Consider the following 11998-nt stretch of genomic DNA (forward strand, 5'->3'; position numbering starts at 1 on the left):
TAATGGAAAGCTAACACAAGAGGAAGGTTAAGTTAAATGTGCATTAATTGTAATTGAACCTGAGTAATTGAGATTTTCAGTGTAATTTACTTCCAGGGGAAGAATAATTGTAATTTTGATTGTAATTGGAAAAGATGCTGTTCAATGAAATCGTAGTTGAATTGTGATTGAACATGGATAAATTAGGGCTACCAAGCCTTTTCACACTCGCTCTGGTTCAGTTCTCGCACATGAGGTCAAAGGTCAAGGGGTAAAAACTCGCCATAGCTGACGGTGTAAACAGTGAGTCTGACAGAGATTTAGAACAAACAAAAAAAAAAAAATGCGAAAACGTGATATTGGTCTATAAGGAAGAAATGCCAAGTTCTATTTCATAACATTCATTATGATGTCTCACTATGGGATACACGCCCCCTGCGTCTATCCCAGAAGTCCTTTCTCATTCCGTCTATCCTGATTGGCTGATGAAAATGTATCCCTTCGCCGAGTTAGGGTTAGGCTAACCCTAACTCTAGCATAACCCTAACTTCTGTTTGCTATCAATACGTAGATTCCTAAACTACGTAACGAACCAACTAACTAACCCTAACCGTAAGTCTAACCCTAAACTATGTTACGGTCTAACTAACCCTACAATAGCACTGGGGGTTATGCGTACGGCGACGTATGAACAGCCACTATGTCAAATATATTATCAGATTATAACTGACATAAAACAGACACTCTGTGTTCAAGAAAAAGGGATCAGAGACGTTTTATCCACGTTATGTTTTATTCAACATAATTAATATTAGTGTGTTGTAAGATGAGTGTGAGCAACTGTTCTCAATATGATGTTCTTTTAGTTTAATTTTTATTCTTCGTAGCCTGGTCGCCTCTTTTCCTTTGATTTACATTTAAACCTTGTGATGATATTTGAGATTATGTCAGAGGAAAGTGTAAATGTGCTTTTTGTTTGTCGTTTTTTTCCATCACGAAAGACGTCACTAACCTTTGCGGCTGTCAGATTTTTACGTCACCTAGATGAAGTGCGTCTTGATTGTCAAAACAAACTGGATCACCCTTTTTCTAACACCTTTCCTTAACACCGTGACGTCATCTATGGGGTTATGGAAAAGTGGATAGGAAGGAGATAGAGGACTACTCGGACGCAGCCTTATTGTAAGTGAAAAAATGTAATTGACCCTAACTGTCATAAAAACTCTGCACCCCCCACCACCTGCCCACCCCACAGCTATATGCACAACTTTGCTCTCCAAAGACGGTAGCAACCGATCACTGAAAAATCCTAATACAACAGTGACACTAAGGGTGCTTTCACACACATAGTCCCATATGACCATGTGAACATTATGAGGAAGAGAGACGAGTAAAATAAATGAATGATGTGGGAGTGATACGGAAGTAAGTATGGAAATGTGTGTGATGTGTTTGTTTGTGTGCTGACAAAGCGGATCTGAAAATGGATGGATGGATATTTGTGTGTGTGCTGCCTGATGGAGCGCTGGGTTGCGAGTGTGTGTGCGTGCCTGTTGCGCAATCACATGATTATGATTGCTGTGTGTTGCTGCTGAGCTGTCACTGCATGAAGTTGCTCCGTTCCTCAGACAAAGGTCTACTCTGCCTTTTCTTTTTTTTTTTTTTGCTGCTTCCGCCATGATATAAGTTTGAGAAAAGTGAATTTGTAGCCAACCGTGTGCAGCCACAGGGCTGGTCATAATCTAGCATTAGTTTGTATTGGGCTGCCGTAAAACAGTAGTAGTTGCAAGTGCTGTTTTCTGGCCAGAGACAGCAGGGGAGATGAAAAGACCCCCCCAATCACCCCCATAAACACTTATATTACCCTCACAGGGACTATGAGAAGGATTTATTAAAGTGAAAAAGTTATTTAGTTCTGCTTTAAGCTGCTTTGGTTGAGGCCCTACGCTCTGGAGCAGCATGTAACGCTAACGCATCTGCTGTAAAACGAAAACGTAGAAGAGAAGAAGAAGAAGAAGAAGAAGGCAACAGTAGTTTATTGCCACATGTAACCCTAGCGTGTTGAGATCATAATTTAATAAGTACTTAATAATGACTAATTAAGAGTCAGTATATTACTAATTTTCATGCTAATAAGCAAACTAATCAATGGTTAATACGTGTTCTCTAAACTAAAAAGTTACCTTTTTATTTAAAGGTAGATTGGTCCTCTTTTTTTAATTTTTTTAATTTAACCTTTATTTAACCAGGAAAAAAAAAATCCCGTTGAGATTAAAAACCTCTTTTTCAAGGGAGTCCTGGCCAAGAGGCAGCAAAGTTACAACACTGAACAGAAATACATTTACATTACATTAAAATGACAGGATAACATAATAATCAAATAAAACAATTACAGACAACTGAGGCAGTCTCAAATTCTCTCAGTTTCATTTTAAAAGCATTCAAGGATAACAATTCAGTCAACTTCCAGTCTCTTTGCAGTGTGTTCCAAGCACAAGGAGCTGCTTCCTTCTGTTCCACTCAAGAACCGATGTGTGTACTAATGAAATAAAGTAGCTATAGAGCTCGTACTAGCATACGTAGCGGTAGATTGGCGGTATGTTGCTATCTAGTTATGGTTACAACCCGCCAGAAAACTAGAAGAAGAAGCGGCAGTTCTCCCTCCGGCCGTCAGGAGGCAGCATCGTGCATAGAGCCGTCAGTACTGTCAGTACCGTCAGTGGGTGAGAGGTGAAAGTCGACCTGCACCGTCCACACTACACACTACACAAGAACCAGACCCAGAACCAGAACCAGACTGGACACCGGAGACCGGACACCATGCTGCAGAACACAGGGTGAGCCTGAAAACGGAGCCGAACAGAACCGGTGTTCCAAACAAATATGTAACCGTCACATTATGTGACCACATTCCCTGAGTCAGTGTCTGTGAGTGTGTGTTCAACTTAAGGATAAGTTCTGCATTTAGCTGTAAACTGTCTTTGATTCAACATGTCACAAGTTAACCAGTTATTAACCAGGTTAATTAACCACTAACTAGTGCTGGGCAATATGGCCCAAAACTGATATCGTATGTCCAGCTCCATTATTTTAATTCAAATATTTCAATGGGGCGACCCGTGGCAGAGTGGTAGAGTAAGTTGTCCAACAACCGAAGGGTTGGGGGGTTTGAATCCCACTCTAGCCAAGTCATTGTCGTTGTGTCCTTGGGCAAGGCACTTTACCCACATTGAGAGTGAGTGTTGGGGTGGTCGGAGGGGCCTCGCCTCTGTCAGTCAATAGTAGCTTACCACCACTAAGTGTGGAGGGAACAAATAATGCTGTTTTGAGTCATGAAAATAAGGGGCTATATAAATCCAATGCGTTAAATAATAAATAAAGACTTACCATTTGGACAATTCAGGGTTAAATTTGCTGATGCAAAATGCCACACAGACACATTTATTACCAAACAGTTTGCACAATTTTTCCACTTTTGGCTTTTCTTTTCTCCTGTGGGACAGTATGTGTGAGTGAGTTCTTTAGTGTGGCTTGTTCAGGGTTAGGACACAGTCATTAGTCCATCTGTGTTTTTCATGTTGTTCTGAGAAGTAGTGAAAGCAGCGACTCCTAAAATAAGTATTTTAAAACAAAATAAGCTATTCAAAAAAATATATCTATATATATATATATATAGATATATCGATATAGGTGATATTGTAATTTTCTATATTGTCAAAATAGAAAACTTGATATATCTTGTTTTGATATACCACTAACCATTTAACAGCCACTAATCAGATAGGAGTGTGTTATGAGGCGGAGGGTGTGGAACAACCCTGCTGTGATGTTACTAATGGTTATTTCCTGCAGGAAGTTGGCGGGCTTGTACGCTGTTCATCACCGGAGCGAGTCGAGGCATCGGGAAGGCCATCGCTTTGAAAGCTGCCAGAGACGGAGCCAATGTTGTCATCGCCGCCAAAAACCACAGAACCACACCCAAACTACCAGGAACCATTTACACTGCTGCACAGGAAGGTTAGGGACCACTTCCTGTCTGTTTCCTCCTCGTTTCCTCAGTGATTCCTCCTTGTTTTCTCTCCTTACTTCCTTGTGTTTCTTCCTTAATGTCGCTTTGTTTTCTGTGTTTTTCCTGTTACCATTTCCTGTTTTTTTCTTTAATTTCCTACTTGTTTGTTCTGTGTCCTCTTTTTTTCCTTCTCTTTTTTTCAGTGCATCATCCGTGTTTGTCCATCATTTCCTCCTTGTTTCCTGTGTTTTTCTCAGTGTTTTGACTTTTTTTGTCTTTCTTGTAATTTCCATGTATCTTCTATGCTTCCTCCTTCCTTCCTGCTTGTTTTCTGTGTTTCCTCTTTAACCGTCTGTTTGTTTCCTGTGCTTTTCACAGTTGTTACAACTGTTTCCCTAGTTTTTTTCTTTGATTTCCTCCTTGTTTCTTTACTGTAATTCTCCGTGTTTTTGACCTTTGTTATTTTTTGTTTTTCCGTGTATCTTCCTTTTTCCTCCTCTTATCCATTGTTCTCCTTTACAATTTCCTCTCTGCTGTCTCCCTGTTTTGTTTCCTGTGTTTGTTTTTGCTTTGATTTCCTACTTGTTTCCTCTATATCTTCCCTGTATCCTGATCGTTTTCTCAGTGTTTTGACCTTTTGTTCCTTCTTGTTTCTGTGTCTTCATGTTTCCACCTTGCTTCCACATTGTTTCCAGTGTTTTTCCTGTTTACAACCATTTCTTGGTTTTCTCTATAATTTTACTACGTGTTCATCTGTTTCCTTCCTCTGTTTTTTCCTTCTCCTTTTTTTCAGTGCATCATTCTTGTTCTCCTTACTGTTTCTTGTGTTTTTTTCAGTTTTTCTCTTTGATTTTCCTACTTGTTTCCTCTATGTATTATCCTTGTTTTTTTTGACTGTTTTTCACTGTGTTTAGACATTTTTTCCTTATTTTTTATTCCCTGTTTACTTCTTACTTCCTCTTTATTTCCTGTGTGTTTTCTTCTCACTTCCTCCTTGTTTCCTGGTGTTGTAGTGGAAGCAGCCGGTGGGAAGGCACTGCCCTGTGTGGTGGACATCAGAGACGAGCAGCAGATCGGTGAAGCTGTAAAAAAAGCCGTTGACACATTTGGAGGTAAACGCAGGTCAAAGTGACTTCTCTGTAGGCCACGCCCTCTGTGATGTCATCACATCCTCGCTCTGTGATTGGCAGGCATCGACATCCTGGTGAACAACGCCAGCGCCATCAGTTTAACGGGAACGTTGGAGACGCCGATGAAGAGGGTCGACCTGATGCTGGGAATCAACCTGAGAGGGACCTACCTCACGTACGCGCACGCACGCACACACGTACGCATGCACACACGCACGCGCAGCATGCTGATTGGCTGTCTCTGTGTCGCAGCTCAAAGCTGGTCATCCCCACCTGCTGAAAAGTCGTTGTCCTCACATCCTGAACCTTTCTCCTCCGCTCAACCTGAACCCAGTCTGGTTCAGAACCACACGGGTAAACCATGGCAACCAGCTGAGCCGCTGCAGTGGAACTGGTTCCCAGTCTCACCCTGTCCTGTGTCCACAGCCTACACCATGGCCAAGTACGGCATGTCCATGTGTGTGCTGGGAATGGCCGAAGAGTTCAGAGGCCAGATCGCCGTCAACGCCCTGTGGCCCAAAACGGGTGTGTACTACACACTGACGCACACTGCAGTAGTTGACCACTAGTTCAGTGGTTCTCAAATGGGGGTACATGTAGCCCTAGGGATATGAAATGGCGCTACAGGGGGTACTTGAGAGAGAGAGAGGAAAATTAGCAGATGAACGCATTAAAAATATGGGCTTTTATAATGTTTATTTTTAGTTAAAAATTATAATAATACTAAATATTTCCAGAAAAATATCCTAAATAATAAAAAGAACAAACAACATAATACACAAAATACACACACACTAAGAGAAAAAAATATTTAACATTACCAGTGACACACAAATCAACAACAAAGACACTAAATGGGGGAAAAATATACAAGATCACTACAACATACACAAAAACAACATAAGAAACAAACAAACACACACACACACTGAGAGAATAATTTAATACAAAAAAAACGACAACAAAAACACACAAAATAAGAGAAAAATATACAAAATAATAAAAAGAACAAGGAAACAACAACAAAATACACAAAATGATCTTAATTAGAACGTGAACTGAAAATACAAGGTCAGTATTGTCCCACATCAGGAGGGAGATAAACAAAAATGATAAAAACTATAGAAATACATTTATTCAGTGGCCACTAAATACTGTTTAATTCCACTTATTTACCAAATGAGATTCTTTAAAATTTGATTTGTCACTTATTCATTCCATCATCATGCTCTATAGTAGTTTTTTTTTTTCCCAGAATTCTGAGCAAATGTAGTAGTTGGACAAAGGGGGGGGACTTGAATTAAGAAATATGAGAAAGAGGGTACTTGAGCCAAAGTTTAAGAACCCCTGCTCTGGTTGACCTCTAGTTAACCTCTAGTTAACCTCTGGTTGACCTCTAGTTAACCTCTAGTTAACCTCTGGTTGACCTCTGGTTAACCTGCACCCAACTCTGTGCAGCGATCCAAACTGCAGCCATGGACATGCTGGGTGGAGAGGGCGTGGCTAAGCAGTGTCGTACTGCGGACATCATGGCGGATGCTGCGTACACCGTGCTGTCTCAGCCCAACCACTACACGGGTCACTTCCTGGTGGACGAGGACGTGCTCAGAGCCAATGGGGTTGAAGACTTCACTCAGTACGCCGTGCAGCCTGGTGAGCCTCCCTCTGATAGGCCGCTGAACATCACGTGTTCCTTCTGACGTTGCTCTGATTGGCCTGCAGGTCACCCTCTGTTGCCGGACTTCTTCCTGGACGCAGAACCAGAAACGCTGGCTCAGCAAATGGAGCAGCACGGTAGGTCACATGACCTGACCTGAGTTTAATGTGTTTAAATACATCCTCTGTCCTTGTTGCTAGGGGCGACCCCAGCCTTTAAGCCTGCATCTGAGGCCCCGCCTCCCTCTTCTGCTGGACCAATAGAAAACACTTTCGACCTGATCAAAGGAGTGATCAACGACGAGGTCGTCAAGGCGACCAAAGGCATCTACCAGTTCAACCGTCAGGTAACCACGGAGACTTCTTTACCACAGCAGAAGAAAAAGTTATGTACGCCGTAGATCACGTATCAAACTCAAAGCCCGGGGGCCAAATCTGGCCCTTTAGAGCATCTAATTCAGCCCACATGAGACAGTAAAAATGACATTATAAACGTGTCATTGTGTAAATTACAAAATAATTCAGTTGTAGCTAGCTCAGCCCCTCCAAATATACATGGTATAAATCTATACATTTCTAATGCTGCTTATACTGTGTCACATGATGGCAGTACTTTTTTATTTTTTATCTAGAATTAATGAACAAACTAATTTTTTTCAAAATCCTGCAAATTTCCTCAAAATACTGCACTAAATTAAATAAAAATTATTCATAATATCAATGAAATATAAGTGAATTAAGTTTAAGGTCGCTTAATGCTCGGATATTGTTCGGACTCGTACTTTGTTTGATTTAATACCTAGATGTGCAAACTAGGGAACTTTATTGTTGAATAAAATAATAAAATCAAATCTGTGGCCTTTAGAGATCAAACTGGTCTGTATTTGGTCCCTGAACTAAAATATGTTTGACTCCCGACCATAGATAATCTGTGATCTCTCACCTTTAATCCACCAAACAGATTAATCATTAACCATTTTAAACACAACCTGTGAGCAGCAGGTGACTAGTTAATAAACCTGTGACTAGTTAATAAACCTGTGACTAGTTAATAAACCTGTGACTAGTTAATAAACCTGTGACTAGTTCATGAACCTGTGACTAGTTAATAAACCTGTGACTAGTTAATAAACCTGTGACTAGTTCATGAACCTGTGACTAGTTCGTGAACCTGTGACTAGTTAATAAACCTGTGACTAGTTAATAAACCTGTGACTAGTTAATAAACCTGTGACTAGTTCATGAACCTGTGACTAGTTCGTGAACCTGTGACTAGTTCGTGAACCTGTGACTAGTTAATAAACCTGTGACTATTAATAAACCTGTGACTAGTTTAATAAACCTGTGGACTAGTTAATAAACCTGTGACTAGTTTAATGACCTGTGACTAGTTCATGAACCTGTGACTAGTTAATAAACCTGTGACTAGTTAATAAACCTGTGACTAGTTCGTGAACCTGTGACTAGTTCGTGAACCTGTGACTAGTTAATAAACCTGTGACTAGTTAATAAACCTGTGACTAGTTAATAAACCTGTGACTAGTTAATAAACCTGTGACTAGTTAATGAACCTGTGACTAGTTAATGAACCTGTGACTAGTTGGTGAACCTGTGACTAGTTGGTGAACCTGTGACTAGTTGGTGAACCTGTGACTAGTTAATGAACCTGTGACTAGTTAGTGAACCTGTGACTAGTTAGTGAACTGTGGACTAGTTAGTGAACCTGTGACTAGTTCATGACCTGTGACTATTTCATGAACCTGTGACTAGTTTGTGAACCTGTGACTAGTTGGTGAACCTGTGACTAGTTGGTGGAACCTGTGACTAGTTGGTGAACCTGTGACTAGTTTAATGAACCTGTGACTAGTTAATGAACCTGTGACTAGTTAATGGACCCAGGCCTAGTTAATGGACCCAGGACTAGTTAGTGAACCTGTGACTAGTTAGTGAACCTGTGACTGGTTGGTGAACCTGTGACTAGTTGGTGAACCTGTGACTAGTTGGTGAACCTGTGACTAGTTGGTGAACCTGTGGACTATTGGTGAACCTGTGACTAGTTAGTGAACCTGTGGACTAACCGTCCCTCAGGCCAGCACAGCGGCGTCTGGTTTATGGACCTAAAGAACGGTGCGGGCAGCGTGGGACGAGGAGAGCCGAATGTCAAGGCCGACGTCGTCATGACGATGGACTCTGACGACTTCACCAAGATGTTTGCAGGTTAGTGACGACAACACTGCATCATTACACACACATTAATCCTGATTATTGATCAGTTAAACCATCTCTAAACAATCTATAAACAATTCATGTAATAAACCGAGAGCAAACATCACACACATCTAAATACACACACATATACTATGAAGCTGGATTTTCTCTTCTCACGCTAAGTTCTTGGATTTATTCTGTGTGTGCTGTACTACAACGCTGGTTAACTTCTTACCGGGCTAAATCACCATGGTAACTAAGGCCGACACGTAACCTGGTCGGGACCAGGCGTGTGTGTGCGTGTGATATATGGAGGAGTAAGTGAACAGAAACATGTCTGTGCTGTAATAAAGTGAAACTGATCAGAGTGATGTTCCTTTATATATATATATATATATATAATCTCACGCTTTTACGCATTAACAGTGTCAGCAGCTTCCTGTCTGTGTTCTTTTCTTCCTGATTTTTTTCAGTGACAGTGTTGTTTTTGTCTGAATTATGGATTTGAATTCTTCATATTTTTAAAGAATTATTCCTCAATTGTGACGCAAGATTCACAGTTTTTTCTGTGATTGGTCTGATGCTGCAATCTCCCCGTCACACATAGGCAGCCTGAAATCACCTGTTTTAAGTGATCGTATTTATATCCTGCTTCATAGTACAGCTGCTCTCTGACATGAGAATGTTGGGTTAGGTGAAGCTAACGAGCGGAGAGATATCAGTGCAAAATTATCCAGTTTCATAGTACAGAGCACACAGTGTTCTCTCTCTCTGTGTGCGTGTGCGTGCGTGCGTGCGTGCGTGCGTGCGTGCGTGCGTGCGTGTGTGTGTGTGTGTGTGTGGTGAGACACAGAAAAACTGTCCAAGTTACAAAATGTTCCCGTTGTTGTCATTGATCTGAGCTCAGTCCGTTCTCTGTGGATCAATAATTTACTGGAATTTAATTCCGTCAAAATTGAGTAATTAACATGGAAATTCTATGAAAAAAACTGTCAATGACAATTTATTAAACGCAAACCTGGGAACAATGTTACAGTTCTATGGCATACACATACGTAGTTATTAATAATAATTCAAATGTATTTCATATCAACTTTTCCCACTTCCTCTTAGTTCTCTTGAGGATCATTTTACCATTTAAAAAAAAAAATTAAATTTAGGAGTATACTGACACAAAAAAACTCAGATTCCCACACCAAAATTATTAATATTTTCATTGATTAAGAAGTCTAACAAGGTAACAAAGAGATGGAAAAAACCAATTATTAGTTGATAGATAATATTTTTTATTGTATTTTACAGCTGATTTAAGACATGGGTCAAATGACCTTATGATGACCCGTTATCATAAGAGATGCTAACATAAGAGGAAGATTAAGATTTATGGGCTCAGTAATAGTGATTCAGTGATAATCAGTAATTGATAACTTAATTTTAATGGACTTTCAGGGGAAAAATAATATTTGTAAATGGCAAAAAATGCCGGTCATCGTAATCATAATTGAGTTGCAATTGAACATGGATAATTGAAGACGGAATTCTAATTGAAAAATGTAATTGACCCCAACCCTGGCTTCAACAGTACACAATGAGGCAGCTTGATCATGTGACCTCAACATCCCATAATGCTTTGCATGCCATTCAAGATGGCAGAGGAAATAAAAAACTTACATCTCGTATTTTTGAATCAATGACTGAATAAAAGTCATAAAATAAAATAAAACACAAAAGCAGGAGCACTCACACCTCAGACGTGTATGTCTGTGTTTTTCAGGGAAGATGAAGCCCACCATGGCGTTCATGTCGGGGAAGCTTCGTATTAAAGGTGACATGACGCTGGCCATCAAACTGGAGAAACTGATGGGACGGATGAACTCCAAACTGTGAACCTGAAGCCCCGCCCCCTCCTCTGACCACGAGCACACGCTGTGCCTTATCATCCAGTCTGATAGTCTGTGTGTTGTATGTGGATTGATTGTACGATAATAAAGTTTGTAATGAGTAACAAACACCATGTGACCACAGAAGGATCACAGGTCATGTGATGTCAGAATTAAAACATTAATATGATAAACATCTGAACCAACAACAAAGATTAGTACATTTTGTTTTTATTGTTTGATCCTGGATAGAGACGCAAAGTAACAGATATTTACAAACATCAGGAGAAACTGTACAACAGAAAACTTTACAATTACACATTTCACCATCATAGTCTATGTTTAGGCAGCTTTTTTTATTTCTAATCTCTTTAATTGTGGCAGCATAGTGGATTTGTTTTAAAGATAGATAATTCACAAAAAAACACTAATCTTTGTCAACAATCGCTCATCAAAGAAAATTAAATGTTTTTTTTTCCTGGAAACTCTTCTTTCTTCTTGTTTTTCCTTATACATACAGTATTGCTGGACATGTTTCCAAAAGGTTCTACTGCACAAGCATTGATAAAATGGATGAGTGATGGTTTCCACACAAGTCTCATAATTATATAACTTCTATTTTAAATGTTTCAAACGTTTTTCTTTGCAGGGTAGATTTGATGTAATATTTTACGAGAGACTTATTGGGACAGAATTGATCATCATCCAACCATGCTTTGTGCCAGTCCAAATCGCTCTGAATTGTGCAGACCATTAGGTTTGTTCTCTGGCTAAAGGTGTAGAACGTTCTCAGATATCTGTTAGAGCAGGATGTGTTTGAAGTTCACTACAGTGACAGTATTCCTTTCAGTCTAGAAGCCGCAGCACACACTGACTTTCACAAGAAAGTCAAAGACCTCTGTCGTTAAGTAATAACTAATAAAGCTTAGTGAGATGTCCTGTTTGTCAATCAGTTTCAAGGTAACCAGAGCTTGTTGGTGAAAGTTGGAAAGCTTGACAGGAAGCTTTTCAACTTCATAATTACAGTATTTGGCCTAAGGAGTTCTGTGTGGAGTTTGCATGTTCTCCTGTGCTTACGTGGGTTTTCTCTGGGTCCTCCCACAATCCAAAAACACGACTTTTAGGCTGTAGTCTCT

General features: G+C 40.1%; 1 protein-coding gene across 1 annotated transcript; it reads left to right on the plus strand.

The window, feature by feature from the left end:
• Positions 1-2648: 2648 nt before the first annotated feature.
• hsdl2 (hydroxysteroid dehydrogenase like 2) lies at positions 2649-11075 on the plus strand. The gene is given in 14 exon segments (XM_028463614.1): positions 2649-2816; positions 3832-3844; positions 3846-3996; positions 5002-5100; positions 5179-5293; positions 5371-5381; positions 5384-5458; positions 5461-5472; positions 5545-5643; positions 6577-6771; positions 6841-6912; positions 6976-7116; positions 8836-8991; positions 10757-11075. Coding segments are annotated over 14 exon segments (1269 nt in total). The 5' UTR covers positions 2649-2799; the 3' UTR covers positions 10870-11075.
• The last annotated feature ends 923 nt before the right edge of the window (positions 11076-11998 follow it).

The sequence above is a fragment of the Gouania willdenowi genome, chromosome 12 (genome assembly GCF_900634775.1).
Source record: "Gouania willdenowi chromosome 12, fGouWil2.1, whole genome shotgun sequence".
Lineage (NCBI taxonomy): Eukaryota > Metazoa > Chordata > Actinopteri > Blenniiformes > Gobiesocidae > Gouania > Gouania willdenowi.